Source organism: Mastigoproctus giganteus, chromosome 2 (genome assembly GCF_048544385.1).
Source record: "Mastigoproctus giganteus isolate SK-2022 chromosome 2, ASM4854438v1, whole genome shotgun sequence".
In the NCBI taxonomy this organism is placed as follows: domain Eukaryota; kingdom Metazoa; phylum Arthropoda; class Arachnida; order Uropygi; family Thelyphonidae; genus Mastigoproctus; species Mastigoproctus giganteus.
This window is the reverse complement of record NC_143576.1, coordinates 145,143,058-145,166,396: the sequence shown is the minus strand read 5'-3', so window position 1 is coordinate 145,166,396 and position 23,339 is coordinate 145,143,058. Positions and strand designations below refer to the sequence as shown.

Here is a 23,339-nt window from a genome sequence, read left to right as displayed (position 1 = left end):
AATCCATGCCCGTTCTGTTGGATAGTTGTTTCATTTAAAGTTTTTCTTTATAGTTTGCCTGGTGTAAACTGAAAAGTGGAAAAGCTACACAGGAAATTTAACGTTTCCACTTTTCAATGTTTGGGAAAATTAAATTATTACTAATATATGGAGCGAAACAAAGAGAAGACAAGATGCGTCCTTTTTTTAAAAATTTGAGAAATGCAGTAATTCTTTTCCGAAAAATAAGTTATATTGTTCTCAGTTCGGTACTTGTCTCTAATATTCTCGCCAGTCATTGTAATTTACAAGTCTAACATAACTTAACCAGTGTATATTTAATTCACATAAATACACACTGATAAATACACACAGAACTGTAACTTACACTGCCGAATGGCAAGTACCTTAAATTCTTTCAGTTTTCCATAAATTCAACGCTCTGCTTCCTGATCAATCCTAATGTTCCAATAGCAAGCATTCCATTCCTATTTGCTGCCTTGCAAAAACATTCAAGCAGCACGAACAGTGGTACTACGAATTCGTAGAGTTCAAGAGATTTGATTCTATAGTCAGCACGCATTGGCTACTGGTTGTCATTCGAAGGGATCAATCTAGAAAGGGTAAAAGGAACTGTCGGAAAATGTGTATGATGTCGTTCGCTTAAAAGTACATAAATCATGGACGGCTAGTTTAGAGAAGTTTTATTTTCTGCACCTCCACTGTACTTCGGTGTAGAAAATAAAATCAGCACCTTAGAACTGGTTAGTGCTAGTACTTGTTGCTGGCATCTCAGCAATAAGTACTAACAACTGTATGTGTGTGTTTTCTTGATAAGGTACTAAAATGCCTGCGACGATACGTTTTGGGGGACGTAAAGTGCACATGGTAGAAATCTTGTTGGGCTGTCTGAAGCTGGTCAACACAGCCAATTGCTGTTCGTAACGGTGGCCACAAGAAGGTTCCCATCGTTTAGATTCTGGCGCTGCCAGATGAAGACTAGCAAAAATGATCAACGGATCCCAAATAAAGTACACCTCGGACCATTACTGAAAGCAATTGGATGGCATCCTGAAACCATACTTCTGCATTTTACATGCGTCGTCCCAAATGCTATAGTCCACTATGGAAATGTCACTCCGCATATCGCACAAACGTCTTGACATGTTTTCGTGACAGTGATGTATTTTCTGACCCTCTAATCAGTCTCTGATACAGCGTATTCGAGACAATGGTATGTACTCTTACCTATGGGTTTCAGCCAATTCAGACAGTTTTCCAGGTGAGAGCATAGCAGCAACCAGAGAGAAAGAGAGAGAATTAGGCCAACTTTCTGACTCACTACGACCTGCCTAATAACATATGGCGGCATGTATCGCCCACAGTGGGGGAGAGGCATGCGCTATGTTGATGTTGCGAAAATACTTCGAGAATAAATTAATAATAATGACCACTTTGACTCGAAAATGTAATCATTTTTCCGTACGCAAATACCAGTTCCTAATTCTAGCTATACGAATTTTGGGCGATTTCGATTAAAAGTGTACAATGGTCAAATTCAGTTCAGACGGCAAATCGTATTTCTTGTGAATTACGAACTTTGAACCGGGAATGTGAATCAATAAAATCTACTTCGACTCAGATTCAATCTATAATTTCATTTCAAAAAACAAATTTTTCGTAATTTATCCTAAGAACTTGACTGGGACAAATTATGTATGTGAATAATGATGATGAAAAATAAAACATGCTCGTATTCATCTTTTTTACCTTATTAATGAATTAGGGTATGTGATATGATTCTGTAATAACACAAATCATAGCAAGGTGAAACTATGCTTAATTTCCAATTAGAAATCACTAACTTTATTTCGCAAAAATAGATTTCCATTAATACGGCATTTCAGAAAAACGGATATTTCTGTATAATAAAGGTTTACCTGGATACATAATTTTAACAACTTCATCAAAACGGAAGTTTATCTGCTATTCATTCCATACCTTTTACTTTCGCTCATTCTCGTATTCATTCGTAGCTCTCTTATTTTTTTTTCTGGCACTCAAGTTCAGCAGAGTGATAGACCCGCATTATCTTTGTTGCAAGGCCCAAATATTACGTCCAACTCATTTATATCAAATTTTACATCTCCACCCATTAACCAGTAGGATATTTACAAACAAATAAACAAAAATAATAATATAATAAAATAAAATAAAACAAAACAAAACAAAACTCCATTCTGCGCTTCATAACAGCCATAATGAACTAAGATCAGTTGGCAATCGCATTCTAGTTTCCGAGAGTGCCTGCTGACTGCAGCCATAAATTTAACAGAAATTTATCATTAATTTGTTTTTACTAAGCTTTCATTTTTTTTAAATTTATGTGTTCTTAATTAATTGCAGTTGTCACTTTGTAGCTGTTATGAAGCTTCGAACATATGTAAAACAATGAGAGTAACGCAATTTAATAAGTTTACCTGTTTATATAATTGATAAAAAAAAAAAAAAAAAAAAAGTATTTTGCTTCTAATTTTTCTAATTCTTGGATGGCATAGACCTTATAGACTCGCATGCTCAATGGGAAAATTATATTCAAAAACCAGAATGGATAGGAAAAAAAATAAACTAATACGCTGATCATTCTCAAGGAACATAGAATGAAAGATTAAAATAAATAAGTTTAAGTGACTTTTTTGAAGAAGTAACTATATTTAATATGCGTAAGTTTATCTGTAAATTCCGGAGATTTTCTACAATTCGATATTGACTTTATTATACATGGTGCGTTATAACAAAATTGTCCTTGATGTTTCATAGTCCTCTGTTGTTCTTCACGCTTCTGTAAAATTCTTGTCCCTGAGTCAGATATTAGGCCTTACAAAGATAAGGTGGCCTAAGAGACAAAATGAAGAAATGGGATCATGACAACGCCAAGCAAATGAACAACAGCTAATAACCACGGCGTCTTCTGAATCACAGAACCATTTGACATCACCAACAAGTCCTTAACGTTGTCTAAAGAACCATTATTTGCTGATGGGACTATGTCCAACAGGTAGCAAATTAACGGATAAATGTTCACTGTATCGAAGCCTGAAGAGGTGTAGTTGCGCTTGAAATCTGGTCCCAAAGCGAAGAAAATTGGTCTCATTGAACGCAAGTTGTTATCATATCCGTGTTCTCCAGTCACCGTACCGTTCAGCACTGTGGGTCTCTCCTGCAAAATGAGAAAACAATTACCATTAGAATAATGAATGTTTTGTTGAAATCAATCCTTATTTAATATGAATTTTACTGCTTAGTAACTGTAAATTAACATTCGTAGGCAGTTACCTACTCTCTCAAAATGAACTTGTCCAGTTACTTATTACTAATGTTATTATTTACTTATTACGTTATTAGTAGTAATGTTATTAATAGCGTACTAATGCATGCAAATAAAAATAGCCCTGCCAGCTGTTTACGACCGTTAAAAATAGCCTGGGTTCGATTCTCGTTTAAAAGAGGAACTTTTATGGACTTTTAGCATCGTGACGGAGTACTGCATTTTCTTTGTACCCAGGAATTAAGATTTTTCATCCCAACTTCCTCTATCCAGTTATCTCAGATGGGCTGCATATAAGAATCATTGCTATATGTCCCATAGTACAACGTTTCCATAATACTGAGATTCCTTAACTTTTAGAAATTAGGGTTTCTTTCACTTTAAAGATATTTCAAGAGCATTAGAGCAACAAGTATAAAGAACGCTATAAATTAGTATATTCCCATTTCTATCCTAAGGACCCGGTCTGTTCCCTGCTCCGCAATGAAGAGACTGCATTTTAGAAATCATGCTTCAGACCAGAGCAGCAAAGAAAAGGGCTCAGAATTAGCAGAACTGAGGGGATGGTGGGAGGGAGTTGTCCTCCGAATCACAGCCTTACGAAATGTACTGCTGTGTGTGTGTGGGGGGGGGGAACAGAAGAATCTTTGGGAGATTTAAGATAGAACTGAGTTTTAGAATCAGTTAAGTTATCTTCGCCCTACTGGGGAATTACCTGGGAGATCATCATTTAAGGAATTGGTTGTGGATATTCGAGAAGTTGTTTGAGTAAAGCAAGGTTTCTCAAACTGAAAGGTGGAACGCAATGTGCTATCATCAGCTAAACTACGGATAGCATGTCTGGTCAATGGAAGGTCATTAATATACAATGATGAAAATAGTGAGAAAAAGGACTGCAACTTGCTGAACACCACCATTGGTAGAGAAGTTGCAAAAAAAAAAAAAAAAAAAAAAAAAGAAGTTGCAAACCATATGATTGAAGCTTATTTAGAAGACCTTTGTGCCAAACACGATCAAAAGTCTTTGAAATGTCAAATGCAACTGCTTAAGTTTCTTCAAACTTTTCTATTAAATTTGACCATAGATGGTCAACAGAAGCAGGAATGTCACCAGCGGGTCGACACTGACGTAATCCATACTGGCGATCATTGATCAGATAAAAGATTTCTGTATAGTTTAAGAGTTTGCAGTTAATTGATTTCTCCATTACTTTAGGAAGAGTAGAAGTAAGTGCTATGGGACGATAATTGGATCTGAGGAATTTGTCACCCTTTTTAGGAACTGCCTGTATATGAGCAAATTTCAAAGCAGAATGGGAAATACCTTTGGAATAAGAAAGTGAAAACGGCGACACCGAATAGGATTAAGCTCAGGAGCACAGGTTTTGAGAACAAGAGAGAAATGCCATCAGGACCTGGAGCTTTCTTAGCATCAAGATTCGTCAAAAATCGTTCTGACGGAAGACCACAGGTGACATTGAATGGAGTGTAATGGGAATGATAGGAGGTGGTTTACGAAGATCATCAATACACGTGTTAGAAGAAAAGTAGGAGCTAGCAGGTCAGCTTTATCTTTGACTGAAGTGGCAATAAAACCATCTGGTTTTGACAGAGGTGGGAATACAGATGACTAAAAGTTGCAGTCAATAGCTTTGGCAAGAAACCAGAATGCTTGGCCACAATTTGAACAAGAAGCAAGTTTTCTACTCTTAGCCTGTTCGAAACCTAGTTTGGACTGATTAATAACTGCTTTATAATCGTTGCGAGCTTTGCTGTAGGCAGAAAAATGAACCTGAAGATTCGGATACGAACCAATTACGTATGCAGAATTCTTATCTCGAACAGTCAGTGCATATATTGAAAAACAAAAGGTTTAAATAAACGATGAGATTAAGGTGCAGTGCGGAATAATGGATATCATCCCGACAAGAATAATTTCACTGACACGATCTGAGCAAACATTGACATCAAAAGATTTGAAACAGTAATCCGACCAAGGAAAAGAAGAAATGTCGCAGATCATCACATTTTGTATTCTTGTAACGCCAAAAAAAAAAAAAAAAAGGTTAAGAATGGCTACGAGAGAAAGATTCCATTGAAGAACACCAACAAGCGTGATCTGAGGTGCCTGGAGGACTTAGAAGGGTGTTTGTAAGAAAAATATCAAGCATGTAGGCTGCGTGGATAGGACTGTCAGGTATTCTGGTAGGTAAATGAAAAATTTGTGCGAGGTCATTAATAATAGCAAGAGCTTCAGAATCTTAACCAGCTGGGTCTGTATGACTAGAAAACGGAAGCCAGCTGAAGTTATGAACATTAAAATCACCAAGGAAAATTACCTCACTGTTAGGAAAGTTGGACTGGAGAAAGTAAAGTTTCAAAGAGAGGAAATCAGAGTTTCAAGCGAATAGTGGAGTTGGGATTACAATAGAGGCAACGGATGAAATTTACAGGATGTGGTAGAGATATTTTAAGCCAAAGAAGGTTGAAAAGAGATTCCAAGTTACTGTCTCTGACAGGGAATATCAGAGCAGACATATGCAAAAGTACCGTCTTTGAAGTGAAATGAATCATACAGCGAATAATTTGGACAGCTGATATAGGCAGTGATTGTATCAACTGATAATTGGGATTCTGTGAGAAAGAGTACATGGGATTTGACAGATTAAGTGGAAATGGACATCATTAAGATTGGAACTCAGACCATTAAAATTTTAAAATGAACGAGGAAGTGTTTGGGAGGTTTCGATCTTTTCGCAGATAAGTTTGGTCTATTAGTTTGACAATTCATGATGTATTGAGTAGTAAGAAAAGGTGGTGGGACATGCTGTATGAAGTAATGAAATTCTTGGATGCCTTCGATGTCCTCCTCCTGCATACACCTCACTAGTACTCCTTCCATTCACTATCTGGCAGAGTAGAGGCAGTGAGATTGAAATAAATAGCTGATCCGGAAACATTTCCTGCGAACACCATTTTAGAGATGTACCCTTATAATGTAAGGAAAATTGAATCTCGCCAGGATGTCCATCATAACCTCAAAAGACACTAGACTGCATAATGGAAGAGATGGGGGGGGAGGGGTTGCCTTTTCTTTGCTGTGGACTCTAAACATGGGTTCCACCAATTCAAGCCTCCAATGAGCAAAGTTGTGGAAATGCATCGGTTGATGAGTCATCTACCACCTAGTAAAATAAATAAATAAGGTTAACTGCAGCCATTATAAATCCACTGCAGGATGGAAGCCTCCTCAACAATTCATGTTGGGGGAAATGGACCATTAATCTGCCACATTGGTCCAGTGCGACTTGGCAGATCGAGCGTATTTAGCAGTCGGGGGTTTCAACCCCGGTCTGCTCAAAGAGCGTGTGCTATGGCACTCGTCCTCCTGACCACTCGGCTACGGAGACCTTTAGTATTGCCAGGTAACATAGAGGGGAGGCATTCCAACGTGTGGTGTAGGCGCCACACACCTCGTCCCCCTGCTTATGTGGGTTCGCATCTGGATCGTCACTCCAGATACTTGGTGTCGTATTTCAGGACTTGCACATGGGGGGTTATACTTTATCATTACAGGCCATGGATCATTCAAACAGAAACTAACTGCACTCGGTGTGGAAAGTGATGCCTTCTGCCACTGCTGAGGGGAAGAATCATAGCGTCACCTAGTCTAGGAGTGCCACTTCCAGGCTACAATTCCTCGCGGGATACAATGCGACCCCCAGAACCAAAGAATTTCTCCTACTCCAAAGAGAGGACACACATGTTTGACAATATTCGCACAAAAACGTCTTTGCTAAAGAAAGCTAAGATCGCTGAGCACAGAGCGACGCAACGAATGTAGGACAATACCATCCACAAGGAAACACAAGTCTATGCCAGCCTAGATAGGGTATGATCCATTACTGTCACTGGAGCGCAGGATAAATTGCCCATAAAGGGAGGATTGCTGGCACCATTGGTAAGGGATTGCTGGCACTCTCCGAAGTGCGGAATCAAACTTAAACCCTCTGGGGTATGATTCAGCTGTCACCATCTGGTGCTGTATTGTTGGTGCTCTCGTATCAGCGCGTGCACCCACTATGCCCTCGGCCTCTAGCGATCACGGGGGGGGGGACATCTGTCCCCGTGACTTTTATTCCATTTCCTCCACCCTTACTTCGCCTTCTCTGGGTCGCCTAACTTCTCTATCAAGCCATCCGGTCTGCGCGGATAGGTAGCACAGTGGTATCGTCACCATCCTCCCCACACCGAATGGAAAAGACCCGGATTCGAATCCCGTCGATGATGTGAGGACCTTTATGGGCTTTTTTTTCACTCCGTGGCTAAGTTAGTCGGTCTCAGGCGTAGATAGCAAGGTTTTCCCCAGAAACTGGGATTTATTCGTCCAGCAAACAGGCAAATCGACCATAGAACAGACAATTTACAGACAAAATAAATATATGGTAGATGTACTTATTTACAGGGAACCCTAATATCATAATTAGGTTTTTTGGTTTTTTTTTATCAAGCCATCCGAAGCTTCACCCTCACCTTCATTCGGAACTACTTTCGCTATCTTTCCATGCAACCTTCGCACTTTTATTATTATTATTTTTTTTTTAATTGGCCTCTGTCAGGAAGCTCAGGCGACCCTAGCAGAGACCAGCCAGAGAACTAGGGGACTGCCTGGCTCACCTCCCAGTGATGGTGGCGATAACAGAACAAAACAATACTACATAAACCGAAGATGGGGAAACCCCTGGTGCCGCTTGACACTAAACACTTTACTCCTGGTGCCGCTTGACACTAAACACTTTACTACATAAACCTGACAACATTTTCTTCTGGCTTTTGCTGTTCTTCTGCATTTCATCACAGAGTACATACGGCGCAGCTGTGGGAAACCACGCCTGACCCTAAATACTATGCCACTGTGGGGATTATACTCAGAGTTACTAATAATACCACGATCGCGAAGGCGCGATCATTTTAGATTATAGTAGCTAGCCGGGTGGATAAAGTGCCTGCCTGGCAACCTAAAGGTCGCAGATTCGAATCCCGCCTCGGGATTGGATCAGAGTAAATGCAAAAACTTTGGGAGGTGCATTATGGCCACAGAAGCCGAAGCGCTAACCAAAAAAAGAAAAAATATAGTATATTTTTATATTACCTTTTATTTTAAATTATAATATAAAATACTAATCTCTCTCTCAACTTCCAATGAGAAATTTTTTTTTTTTTTATTTATTTTTTTTTTTTGCGCCAAACCTTCCTTCTGGGTGTCCGGTATTTTTTTTTTATGAAAACCATCCATTATTTCTGAAAACCATCTACACTGCTCGGCAAAATTAATAGAATAAAATATTTTTCTTGAATATTTTATTGCGAACAGCGTTGGCAAATATTTTATATAATAGGCATCCTGGCATGCAAATCCGAGATCCAACAGAGATCTATGTACCACCTTACAGATCCGCACATTATGCAAATTATTCATGCGTATAAAAACATGTTTACGACAACATCACTTCATCCCCGATTTTTGGCTAGCTCAGTGGGACAGCCACATCTCCAGTACTCGGGATGGTAGAGTCAAAGCCGTTTAGATGATTCTTTGAGATGGCGGGCCGTTGGACGGCTTGAGACCGGGCAGTCGCAGGCGGAAGTGGCGCGTTGGCTTAATGTGTCTCGCAGTGCCACATTAAGTCGGCACTATGGAAGCAGTTTCAGGAGACAGGAACCATTACAAACGAGCTGGCCAAGGTCGCCCGAAGTCTACGTCAACCAGAACAGACCGCTATCTGGCTCTAACAGCAAGACGAAACCCTACGATGTCCCCTCATCAACTGTCCCTTGAGATTGCTTCAACCACAGGTGAAACATTTCCAACCGAACCGTGTTAAGCAGGTTCAATTTAAGTGGGCTCTACGCAAGGAAGCAAGTGATTTGCATCTCATTAACCCCAGTCTGCGCGGGTAACAGAAGCATCATCACCGTATTTCCCCACACCGGGTGGAAACAGGCCGGGTTCGAATCTGTCGATGACACGAGGAACTTTAATGGGCTTTTTTCACTCCGTAGCTGAGTTAATCGGTCTCAGGAGTAGATAGGAAGGTATTTTCCTCAGGAACTGGGTTTTTCGGCCAGCAAAACAGACAAATCGACCAGAGAACGCACGCAATTTACAGACATTACATAAATGGGTATATAGAAGAAATTGTGGGTGACTAATAAAATAATTTGAAAACCTCATTAACCCCAAACCACCGTGGAGCTCGTCGAAACTGGTGCAACGACCTTGTGACTTGTACCCCTGAGGAATTGGATACAGTTCCTGTTCTCTGATGATTCTCGTTTTAGCCTACAAACAGATTCTAGACATCATAGACGTTATTTCGTCTGGAGCCAAGGAGAATGCCATACCACCCCTCCAACATCAGAAAAAGGGAACGTTACGGCGGAAACGGCGTTGTTATGTGGGGCGGATAATGATCAACGGCCACACCCCACTTCGTGTTTTTGAGAGGGATACCAAGAACAGATCCTCGAACCCTATATTCGACTTTTTTTTGCGGTGCGATTGTCCCAGATTTTCTTTTCATGCACCACAACATTGTGGTTCAAGATATTCCTCCATCACTGCACAGCGGTGGAGAAACATCTTGAAACTGAAAATATTCAACAACTGCCGTGGCCAGCACACTGTCATATGTTGGAAGCCCTTAGGCGTCGCATTCCACGCCGACAGCCAACTCCTTGGTAACTTGGTGAGCTAAGGTCTGCGTTGGTGGAAGAATGGGATTTGTTGCCACAGACCTTAGACACCTTTATGTCGAGCATGGTTCACCGCTGTCAGTCCTGTTTAGCCGTTGGAGGGGATCATATGCCGTACTGATGTCATGTGACCATATTTTGGAGCATCTTGTATCGATTTCTGTAATGTGACCTTTTTGGTAACTCTTATACAACCGTATAAATATCCCTTGTACCTCTTCGAAGTTTCTCGCTGTTGTCTCATTTCATCGGTATTCAATGGCACACCACCATACCAAAATTTGTCCCGCTTCATCGCAAACTGCAAGAGTTATACCACGTTTTCTACGTGCTCTGTCAATCTTCTCGAGCAGTGTATTTTGAAGGAATTGCGCGTATGCATAAAGTCGGGAATTGCGAATAAACGAGGCAATGTTGCGTATATGTGCAACTGAAAACTGACCAGTTTTAGTAAGGCGGTCACCTGGCAACCCTAAATGAAATATTTGTGTATTGTACTTTAAAAATTGAATCAGCTTCAAAAACCTCGATGATCATTTCAAGCTTTTGAAAGCAGCGTAGCCTACTGCACCTAAGAACCGGAAGAGATCTTCGTGGAATTAAAATAACTTCATCGAAACAAGCAATATAATTCACACAACCACATACGAAGATCCAGATGTTTTCACCTCTCTTAATTTTTATGCAGCAAGCGGTTTCTAAACTATTAATGAACTATTTTAACATATCTTAATAATTAAAACCGTTTTCAATTTGTTTGAATCAATATAGATGGATTCTCTATGGGTACCAGTTCTCTGTATCGACAGACTTGTTCCTGTTTTATGAATTTGCAAATAAAGTAAGCCAAATGGTTGAGGAAATCGATAGCTAAGTTTCAGGGGCTATAATAGGATAGGTAAATAGGATTTAGCACGTTGAAAACGAAAATCGATTTCGTTAAGGTCAGCGGAGACCACGTAGATTTATACACCGGATTTAGGTTTGGGGAATTTTTTTTAAAGCAAATAATCTCCTTTCGTTAATTTGATTTTCATGGCTGTTTACGATAAAATTTGCATATTCAGTCACCCCCCCCCAAAAAAAAATAATAAATCAAACGCCCGAAGAAAGCGGGATCCTGGACAATGTTCCCAGTAGGTGGTTAAATGAATGCCACGACATAAATTCAACATTATCATTAGAGCCACTCTTCGACAAACCCAGAGGCGAGGAGAGAAGCTTTAGCGTATCGCTTGTTTAAGCTTCAACGATAAACCTGTAGTGTTACTTCATCCGTGTCATACTAATTAGCTCAGCTCTGGTTATGCGCCATTAGCCTGAAAATCAAGTTGGGAAACAAGGATGTTGTGATTACGGTACTTACGATTTGCGAATTTTTATACGGACAAAGAGCGTAGTGTTCCTAAGCTGTTAAGAAAAGGGTAATGAGAACTTAGAGTGAAGTTCTAAGAATGATGTCACGTTTATATTTTATTTCTGCTACTTTGACATTTACAAGTAGGTGTTTGTTAAGGATCAACACCAGCCAAAACACTGAAACATGAGGATTTTTACAATCAGCAGTGCAGAGGTGGAAAAGAATTTTTAAATAAGTTAGTTAACGTACGCATTTATGTTACATTTCAGGCGGGTTCGATTTTTTCTTATATATATTTTTTTCTGTGATTAATAGAAATTAAGTAAATATAGTTATCTTATAAATTAATTACTAAGATTCTAACTTTATAGATAAACTTTATGTTTACGTTTTCTAACCTTAGCCATTTGGTTTATTATTCTTTTCTCTGTTTGTATATATACTGGTGTTTAAAGAAAGTGCATCACCTAGGAATTTCACGTTTCTAACCATTTTTCGCGATGGTTAGAAACGTGATTAATATTTAAGGCAAAGCTAAGTGATATTTGACAGTTGCTTTCAAAATAAGCATTTGCAACCTTTAATACAACAGTTTTAGTAAACACGATAATTATGGCTGAAATGTTATCAGAAGCCCTCAGTTTGCTTCAGTTTATCATTTTAAATGGAAAACAAAATGAAAAAGTTCACCAGATGCAAGCTAATATTTAATTGAACCGCCTGTGGTCCTGATGACAGCAGCACACCGTCGAGGCATTGACATTATCAACGTCTGAAGATAATCAACTGATAGTTCGTGGTTCCAAACACGAACGGTCTTTGGTTTCTTTCTGGCAACTGCAGATTCCACACGATGCCAACAGTTCTCTAAAGGATTCAGGTCCGGGCTGAATGTCAAGAACAACGGGCGATTCTAAGGCGCCGTAAGACACTCTCCCACAAAACATTGTCGAAGGAGCCTTCAAAATCAATAAAAACTGCCAGTGTACATTTGTAAGTAGAGCTATTAACATTTTCAATTCAAAAAGCGCATATTCACAACTACAACCAGGCTTAAATCCGTACTGAAGAGAGGAAGATAGATTACTTTCCAAAAGAAGTTGATTACATCTATATGCTATGAGTTTTTCTAGTAACTTGCCTAAGTGGGATAATAAAGCGATAGACCTGTATGATTTAGGATCGCTTGGTGGTTTACCTTGTTTCGGGATTATTTTAATGAAAGCAGACTTCCAAATAACAGGGAAATTCCCAACTTCAAGACACTTGTTGAAGAATTTCAAAAGATGGTTTGGCCTAATAGAGAAGAATCTTTTTATGAAAACGGTTTCCAGTAGATCAGTTCCTGGGCATTTGTTATTACTCACAGAAGAAACTGCATTTTTAAGCTCTTCCATAGGAAATAAAGGAGTAGAAATGGGAGAATCATATTGCTCATTTTTTTTCCCTAACTCCAGAGTGGTAGGCAGAATCAAGAGTTCTATCATCATTGGGAAAAACTCTCAAGTATTTGATTGGCAGTTTGCATCCAGTTCAGAGTTTCAGTATTATTTGAGATTATTGTATTAAAGATATCACCAGGAGTTTATTTCTACTGATTTTATATACACGACCCCACGGATCTTGGTTTCCAGTTGTATGTACAAAATTCTGCCAAGATTTGACCTTACTATTATACACTGAGTGGTCACTGAATTATGACCACCTACCTAGTACTTCGTAGGTCCTCCTTTTACCCTCAGTACAGCAGCTATTCGACGTGGCATTGATTGAACAAGATGTCGGAAGCGTTCGGGAGGTATGGCCAACCAAGCTGTGTGTAATGCGGTCAGCAATGCAGGTATGGAGGTGATTGGTGTATCCAGACGCCTGATATGCCTTTCCATAGTGTCCCACAAGTGCTCTATGGGATTGATATCGGTGGAGTTCGTAGGCCAATCGATATGCTGGAAGTCAGAACTGTGTTCCTCAAATCATTCCTACACAAGAAGTGTCCGATGGCTCTGCGCATTGTCATCTTGGAAGATTCCATCGCCATTCGGGAAAAAGTGTAACATAGCGGGGTGTACACAGTCAGCAAGCAGTTGACGATAGCGGAGACCAGTGATACGTTGTTCCACATGCACTAGGGTTTCAAATTCCTGCCAGTGAAACATGCCCCACACCATACAACCGCCTCCACCGGCCTTCACTTTTGATACCATGCATGATGGATGAAGAGCTTCATGCTGTTGACGCCAAATCCATACACGACCATCCACGGTGTGGAGTAAATAACGTGACTCATCCGACCAGCACACCTTCTTCCAATCTTCTAACGTCCAACTTGCATGCTCTTTGCACCAGACGAGTCTTTTACGCCGATGAACCTTGGTTAGGAGAGGATGCCGCAGGGGTCTTCTGCTGTGGGAGCGTGCGACGCATGGTCATGCCAGGTATTGTTCCGGGATGGCCCATATTGTATTGGGTAGTCAACTCTTTAACAGTGCTGCGCCTGTTTGCCTGTACGAGTCGTGGACCCGGCACTCACCTCTAACAAACTTTTTGCTGACCTTTGTAGTTTTGCCGTCGGATCGTTGTTTGACCATTTTGACGCCAGTCCTGGTACACTTTAACTACAGCGGCTCTCGAACACCCCACCAGTTCAGCCGTTTGGGAAATCGAGGCACCAGCTCGTTGAGCACCCACAATCTGTCCTTTATCAAAGTCCGATAAATCCTTCCTTTTACCCATCACGCTCAGAATTTTACTACCTGCAAACTGGCACCTTATCTATGCTATGTAGGTCGACTAACTCCGCACTCTCGTACCTCACGTGGTCAACGGGTCGCATTCAGTTTTCATAGGGGTGGTCATAATTCAGTGATCACTCAGTGTATATATTGCTTTAGTATATATCCTCTACTCATTTCTATAATTTAAATAGAACCTACTGACCTCAAGTAAAGGCTGTCTATTTCGTTTTGCTCTTTGATACAACGAACCTTGCGACGTCGCCTGTCGTCCTTGAGATAATGTCAAAATGACATTATCACAAGGAACGGTGGCGCATTAGTTGTATTGCTGGGTGAAAATACTTCTCCAGGAGTGACTAGTAATACGCTGCATGGCCGGTTCTTAGTGGAAGTGACTGCATGTTCCAACGTAAGTCCTAAGAAGGAAGACCGAATGGACGAAGCGTTAATACTTGCAACCGCCGGCGCTTCCTGAACTGGCCCTGATATCTGCATATCTTCACAGGAGGCTCCAAAAATGTCTTCTTTAATTGGTACAAATTCTTGGTTTATTGGAACGTAAAGTCAAGAAACTTTTTTTGTCACTTCAAGAAACTGTCCACTTATTTGTCCAAACTAAGTGGAGTGCAGTGTTTTTAGATTTATAATTTAGAACATTTATTAATTTCCACTCCTGTCTTTCTTTTAAAAATTTCTCACGAAAATCTCGACTGCACATGCATCCAACAATTTGTATTCCTCCACCACAAAAAAAAAAAAAAAAACCACGTACACCTCTTTTTACTTTAACTGCTATCCATCGGATCGCATTAGTAGCGTAGCATGCCACATGGACTTTGGTATTTTAATGAACGGAGAGCTCTTTAGTGATCATCTCATGAATACCACAAAAATGTGTCTGTAAGGAAGCAGCCTAACCCCAACACAATAATAAGATATATTAGGACTCATGTTATCTCAGCAATGTTTTATGGCTCAGAAATGTTCACTACAGCAGTAGAATCACAACCGTAGCTCTCACGAGAAGCTGAGCATCACATATTTAGTGAGTCAGTGTAGCCCTCTCACTAGTTCAAGCTCTATCATGTATAAAAATTCCAATAAGTCCGATCTCCAAAAGCTAATTCAACTGAAGTCTTACAGTTGCTTCTTATGGCCTTTAGAAGCTCCAAGTAGTGTTCCCTCATTCTCTGGGAATAAATAAACTGGTGAATTTCAAATCAAAAGATAGGAAAAGCTATTCTCTAGCCATTTTTCAGAGGCTAACTTAACTTGATAGGTTCTTTCCAATTTCATCTATCGATCTAATAAAACGAAATTGGGTCTTGACCTGGATCTCCAAGTCAAGGTCAAAAATTATTTTGAAGAATGACTCTGTTGCATTGAACTGCTTAACTAATAAGTTTATTATTTTTCGCTATAAGACGAATTCAACTCTCAAAGAAAAATGGTTACAAGGACAGATTTAACTCCAGTTCCGCCTCTTTGACATCTAATGTCGTGTAATCTTGCTTGTGTGATCTGTAAAGCTGACAGATTCTAAATGTAAAACTACTTTTTTATTGTTTTTTTCCCTTAATGTATACGTGCTATATAGGATGATCTAGACACTTGTTCTGAAAACTAACAACTATTTATGAAACAAAACACGAAAAGAAAATAAATGATGAAAACGTTCTTCAAGTATGATTGAAATTCACTGATAAGTAGGTCATTACTGTTAAAAACGAGTTGCTTTGTGTTAATTTAGGCGCAATATGGCTTAAGCAGCCCTTGCGCCAGAAATAACAGCAGCCTAGTAATTTTAGTCTGTACAGTTACTGAAATTCAGGTAGAATTTTCCATAATTCTTAACAGAAGTCAAATCAGCTTAAATGAATGGTTTCATTTCCCAGATGAAATGATTTTTACTTTCTTAAAATAAAGTATTTATATTTAAATTTAATTCATTATTGGAACAAGAAGTTCCCCACTTTATAATCAAAAGAACTTTGGACCATTTTTTTTGCTTCCGATATAATTCGATAACCTGACAACCGTTTATACTGTCATACAACAGTTCGTTAGATTTTGGCTTCCCTTCTGACAAGTCGCTCATAACAAGTATTGTACAAGGTTCCCTCTTGATTCGGTACAGTATGATCCCTCAGGAACTAGTTCGAATGAAACGGTGTTTGATTTTGATTATTCCAGTACGGAGCTCCTTGCCTCGAGCGCATTAAAACCCAGGGACGCAAGAATGTTAGATTTATTTTTTATAAATCTTATATATAAAGAAGAAAGTTTCACTGTCCGTTCTTTTTACGCATTAGGACTTCTTAGAAGACATTGCATTCACGGCCTCCTCCTTCAACCGGAAGGAGGAGGAAGGCAGAGGGCGGTGCTTATGTCCAAAATATTATTAAAATCATTAAAACGTTTTATAAGACATTACAGTATGATTATTTATATTATATTAATGCAATCCTTATCTTACCTTGAGAATCTGGTATCCTTCCTCAGCTAAAGCAATGATTGGCATGATCCTCCTGTTGTTTTTATAGTGGTACTTCTCTGGAATATCTTCTTTTTTAAAAACTTTCATCTTTGGATGTGCATTCTTTAGTTTACTGTACACAGTGTCAATCATTCCCGTGCGAGGTAGAATAGCAGCTACAGCTCCCTCTTGTGGAACGAGCTGAACTTCGTCCTGAATATTGAGGTATTCGGCGAGGACAATTGTGTGCGCTTGGTCGTGTGTTACATTGGCCATACCGTGGTCGGATATCAACAAAAGATCCGTATTGTTCAACAGATTTTTAGCCTGCAGGGAGTTGATGACATAACCTACAAGGTTGTCCATTTCGGTGACGGCCTCTCGCACTTTGCCGCTGAACACTCCGTAGTCGTGACCAGCTTGGTCAGGTTGATGGAAATAACCCATAACTATATCGAGATCATTTGACAGCCAGTTGACGAGAGTATCTACTCTTCTGCGGAAAGGATGGCTGGAGTTGTAACGCACGTATTCATTGGCGTATAAACCCTTCAGTTCTACTTCTGATCCTGGCCAGAAATACGCCCCCGATTTTAACCCTCGAAGTCTCGCTGTAATCCATATCGGCTCACCACCGTCCCACCACTTCGGATCTCGGTTGCTTTTCTTAAAAGTTTCGTTGAATACGGGGTCGTACATTCTGTTGTTGATGATTCCATGGCTTTCTTCATACAGCCCTGAATAAAAGTAAGATGATTTAAGTAGCTGCTACGAGGATTTAGAACAGATTATTAAGATAACATTGAAAACAGAAAAGTTTGCCTCAATATAGACTTATTTGGGTTAAATAAAAGGTCATTTTTGCTACATCTATCTTATTGTATAAAGAAAGTTGAGATGTTTATGCCTAAATGCCACACATGCTTCATATGCCTCCAAAGAATACAATACAGTAAAGAAAATGTAAAAGACAACAAAAACTTGAACTTTCATGGCGGTTTTGATCAGTGATATATGATGTCATGCCCTTGACTAGTTCTGAATATGTTACTCTTAATTTTAAATAAACTGTGTGCCGTGGTTGCAATATGATTAAAATAGGATATTAAAATCACTTCATATAAACCAAGTTATAAAACTTTGAATGCTATATATACACCGGTGTGCAAAACTTAAGGACCAACAATATTTCTAAAGGTTACAACCACAAAATCTTTACTTAAGATATTCTTTACTGATGAGTAGATTCAGACTCAGAACTGATTCTGGACGTCAGCTAATTTGGCGAGAGGTTAGCACACGGTGTCACCCCGCAAACATCACTGAAAGGGATCGATATGGAGTCGAGGTGTTCTCGTATGGTGAGGCGTTATCTTGGATGGACGTACACAACTCCAGATACTGGGAGACCGTACTGGAACTGGAACTGGTGCACGCTACTGTACTAAGGTTATCCTTCTCCATGTGCGTCTGTTCCGAGGTGCCATTGGCCCCGAGTCGAGTTCATGGATGATAACGCCACAGCCCATCGCACTGCAGCTGTTGATATGCTTTTGGAAAGTGAGAACATTGTTCGTATAGATTGGCCTGCCCGTTTCCGTCGATCTAAATCCCATCGAACACATATGGGACGCTCTGCGGAGACGCCTAGCGGCACGTCCACACCCATCAGAAAATGTTCACTAGCTGAAGATGGCGCTGACAGAGGAATGGGCGATGTTACCGCAAGAACTTAACTTATCAACAACATTGTTGTAAGTATGGACAGGCGGTGCTGTTGTTGTTATTTGGTTTTTAGGAGCATTAGCAACTAAGGCCATATTGCTCCGGGGATATGCGGTGGTCATTCCCTGACCTTTCCGCATCCTCCGTATTTGGTAGTCACGGGCTGGAACCCCGGGTCTAATCAAGAAGCGTGTGCTACGCACTGCTGCTCCTGTCCACCTGGCTATGGAGGCGCCAAGATTACAGCTCAATTCCGGTTTACAACTCTAACCTCGAGAATAATGATGCCAAGGAACATTTTCATTGATGGAGTTGAACCGTCTTACAGATGAAATGTGAATGTATTAATGCGATCATGGGACTGCCGCAACGCTATTAATTCCATATATTTCCATTCCTGGCATATTTTTAAATTAGGAATTTTCTTATTTATTTTATATATTTTTTTCCGATTCAGATTTTTCGGATATCTATTTACCTTCGATATTGCGTGAGTTTGTGACTCCTGCCTTACTAAGTTTGACATTTTGACAAATACATACAGATCGAGCAGAGGGCAGAAAAAAAAAACAGATTGAAACTCTGTTTTGGAAGATCACTCCTTTAATTAGTAGTTCATAAGCGTTTTGTTAAAGGCAAAGGAAATATTATTTCCCCATTCGAACTATATCTTCAGTGGATTTCAGTGTTAAAATTAGAAATAAATAAAAATGTTTTGCGCAAATAAATCTAGAAGTGTTAAATAAAATTGAATATGTACTTAAGAATCGGTCAGTGGACTTAGTCGGTTCTTGCACATACTTTATCTCGCCTTACAACACAACTATTGTTTTTTTTCTGCCCTTCCCCACACGTTTTTTTTCTGCCCTTCCCCTAACATCAGTGTCTCATTGCTACATCTCATGTGTTGGCTGGAATGTCCCGCTCATTCTTGTCTGCCCGTTGTTTAAAGTAGACTAAACGTGTCACAATGTGTCTTTGTGCTGTCTAGTATACAGATAGACCCCTTTGAACCCACAGTAATAAACCCTCTGTGTTGGCTGCGCGTGGCATTATACACTTAGGAAGACGGGAGAAAAGACGCTTAGTGACAGTACTAAGAATAACAGCACAGTGAAGGTTAAGTGAACATACTTCGCAACAAAACTTAAATGTAGAGAGAACAAAAAACCATATAGAACTGCTTGAAAGTCTCGTGACATATTTTCTTGGCTCTAAAGCCGTGCCGAAAATGAATCCACTGTTCTACAGGATTCAGTGAATTTGCGTAAATGAGTGCGGAATTTGTAAGGATTTTTGGACGAGTGAACGGATGTTTTCAAACTGTAGAAACATTCGACTTTAAAACTGAACTAGAAAATTAATTTTGTATGTCTGTAACTGAAGAGGCGTGAAGTTCGCGGTACAATCTTAATCTTATCATAGTCTTGTCAAGTCTGCAGACTAATAATGATAAAAGTCGGTAAACATTGATACCATCATCAAAACAGAAGTGTTAAAATCTAATCTTTCGCTGGTCTTGTTCTCAACAGGGTGTGCTTTGAAGCACTGTTGAGAATAAGAGAGCGGAAAGTGTTGAAAATGCGAAAGTGTCGAACCTGAACATAAATAATACCACGATGTATTAGAAGAATTAAGGTTCTCTTCAATCGAAGAAATAGTTAGCCAATCTAAGGCGAAGGGAGATTTTCAGCATGAGTTATTCCGGATTTTTCATCCCGTACCACACACAAATCTGCCGTGAACGCGCACCCACACTCCTACAGATAATACACACATATGGATTTGAGCAACTCACGGACCGTGAAAATAATAATTACAAACCGATTTAGATATCTGTTCTGCCCCTGCTTCATGAGCATCAGCAGATTCAAGCATTCTCTGCTGAACTTGACATCGTTCAACTTTTGGAAAATTTGAAAGGAATGTAAAAACTTCGGTTGAATTTCATAATGACTGATAGCCTAATTGTTTTTTCTTGCTTGTAGTTTCCTTCTAGAAAATTATAAATTAACTTCGGATAAACAACGACTTAACACGGATGGATAGATGATTAAACAGCGATTTTAACACGAGAATCAAAAAGCATATACTGAATAGATATTTCCTGTCTAAAGAGTGCCCCGCAGTGAAGTTGCTTCGATAAACGTTGAGTGACATGCTACTGTACAAAACACACATTTCTGCCATTTATAGAGTTTTGTATACTACACACGAGTACTGACAGTGCAGTTGTGGGACATCACCGGTGATTCCTTACCCAAACACTATGCTTCGTATTTAATTATATCCGAGAGTACAGAATAACTTGTGTGCATTAAGCTTTAGATGAAAATTGAAAAAATACAGTGACCGAAACTTTCCACATGATTCATCCTTGCATTAAAAAAAAAAAAAAAAAAAAAAAAAAATCCACACGTGGAACAGTCTCCATTATCACCAGATGTGGCTTCCTGTAACTTATTTTTCTATTTTCTAAACTTAAAAAAAAACAAACAAGATTAAAAGATTTGAAGATGCGAAAATAACTAAAAAAATTCGATAGAGCAGCTTTTGGCAATTCCTTACTAGAATAACAAGCATACATTGAAGGAGTTAATTTTCCATACCTATTCGTGATTTTTGTTCAGCCCTTTTATAGCTGACAGGATCCTTTTAGAGGAGGGCTAGAAGGGCCCCGAAGTTTACTTATATATTCTTGAAATATATTAATGACACATACTGTTTTTAACAACTATGATAAATCCAAGTAGACAAATAATTTCAAATAATCTAGGATCAGAAAACCGTGCTCAACTTGGGCTCTAAGAGTACTTAAGTTAGCCCTGACAATTGAAATTCAGGAAGAAAGATGGAATTGCGGGCATCCATAAGAAGAAACAACTTTCTTCCCTCTAAAATTTTAGGAAATAATAAATTATGCAAATATTTTTAAGATACTGTATAACCATTTAAATGATATTTATCAATAAATGATTACTTTAATGCGTGAAGCATTAAGAACACACGTTTAGACCTGAGAAATATCATCGTAATTTGCTTTCTAAATAAGTGATTGGCCGTCCCTCTAAAACTTTATTTTGGTGCTCGTGACGAGGATGATACCTTTAATTTGGATGATATACAGTTCACGCAAGTAGCAATCTGACGTGGCTTCCAAAATGGTCCTAAAAAATGATCTCTTAAGCATCTGAAAGGAATAGAAGCCAACACGTGACAATGCCAATTGAAAAAAAGCAAGTGAAGTGGTCCAACATTCCCTCTGCAGTGATATGCGCTAACACTGTTGACAGAAGTTGATGAATGAGGGTTTACTGGTCCGATGCCCTTTTGATCTGTAACTATGCACTGTGACACCCACAAACACGCACTGCCAGAGACAAACAGGAAGGAAATGAGAAAAGCTGACACTCCATTAATTTTATAACTGCTGATCTCTATATTTAGAAAAAAAATGCAGTTTTTTCATTCATTTCATACAAATAATATTAATTAAGAACCGAGGGAAAAGAGGAAGAACTTTGTGGTCACTTTCAAAATTTGGGACAAACAACTGTTTGTCAGAAATTTTGAAAGTGAATCATGGAAGAGGGTGACAGTTTGGACACTTCTGTTTTAAAGTAGAAGAAACGTACAGGTTGCGCACGTTTCTTTTTTAAGGGGGAAAAAGTGCTCAAACTGCAAGTTTCTTTCTTAAAGAGGCGGCAGGTAAGCTTCGCTGGAAAAAAAGGGGGGGGGGATGAGTTGTGTCAAATAGTGACCCTCCTCCTTTCTGAAAATTAGCATTACTAGAAAAGGAGAATGCAGCTTAAATTCTGCATACTGTTGCACTAAATTAAAACAAAAAAGATAAAAATAATATATAAGTGATACAATGCACGCCACTTATTATGATCACGGATTATATTATCACTTTAATGAAGTCCCGATCAGACTTATACTCAAAAAAGACATCGTTTATTGTAATCAGAGCTTCGATGTATGATATCACTTTTTGCTTCATCGCGTTATACGTATGCGCTCTTGAAGTGATTACGTAACATCTCGGTTTGTTCTCGAACTCACACTCGTAGCATGTCTTGTTACTGTTGTTGCTTCGCACAGCTCGTATGGTGTCATTACTCCTGAAAGAAAGTATCTCTACTCGGCATTCTGGCTGCTTTACAGAAGAGCACTAACATTTTATAAGTCTTGGTTTTAATATTGTCTTTATTTGTTTTTAGAGATTTCATTTTATTGATTACCTTCCCAAAGAAACGGTGTACAGTCAAATTAAAGCATATTATATTGCTTGATTTCAATGTTTTCATTCTGTCCACTTCCACCATTTTTTATGCTCACATTTCCACTGTTTCAATAAACAGCGCTGCATCCTTGCTTGGCTGTTATTATCACTTCAGCCGAGTACTGACTTGATCACATTAAGCATCGTTCACTGTATTTCTTTATTGATTAGCGTAACACCGAAATTTATTCGAATGATATGACGAGTTTTATATATTCTAAAATAACTGAGTTCCTTCCACGTATTTCCAGAAAAGTACAGCTTATAGAAATTCAAGTCCATTATCAACAAGTTTCTTCTGGCTTCCCAACCCTCAATCCGTGTACGGATTCAATAACTTTCGTGTTTGGGATCACCATAAAAGAGGGGGAAAAAGAAACAGAAATGTTCAACTAGTTTATTGGCAGGGAAATGACCAGTGTCCTCCTTTACTTCCATGACCTACATGAAAGTGCTCTAACTCAAAACGATTACTTCCAAATTACTGTATGTTCCGCTTCGGCGCCTTGTTCTAGTACGTGTCAGCAGCTCTTGACTTTTGTCAGTTGCTGGGTACAGCCGACAACTGACAAAAGTCATTTGATATTTCAAGAATGTGGGCGAGAAACAGACATTTCCTAACGATCTCCAGCTGCGAATGTCCTTAAAATATTCTAGATTACTTGTTAATCTCTAATATTGGAATCATGGCTATAT

At 39.2% G+C, this 23,339-nt stretch overlaps 1 protein-coding gene across 1 annotated transcript in view; it reads right to left on the bottom strand.

Annotated features, from left to right (window-relative positions):
• Nucleotides 1-2,712: 2,712 nt before the first annotated feature.
• Nucleotides 2,713-23,339, bottom strand: part of LOC150089638 (ectonucleotide pyrophosphatase/phosphodiesterase family member 5-like) — a 91,766-nt gene continuing 71,139 nt past the window's right edge. The window contains exons 2-3 of the mRNA XM_090389570.1: nucleotides 16,634-17,370; nucleotides 2,713-3,199 (exon numbers count right to left, since the gene is read on the bottom strand). Coding sequence (XP_090245696.1) covers nucleotides 2,876-3,199; nucleotides 16,634-17,370 — 1,061 coding nt within the window. The 3' untranslated portion in view covers nucleotides 2,713-2,875. The remainder of the gene's footprint in view (nucleotides 3,200-16,633; nucleotides 17,371-23,339) is intronic.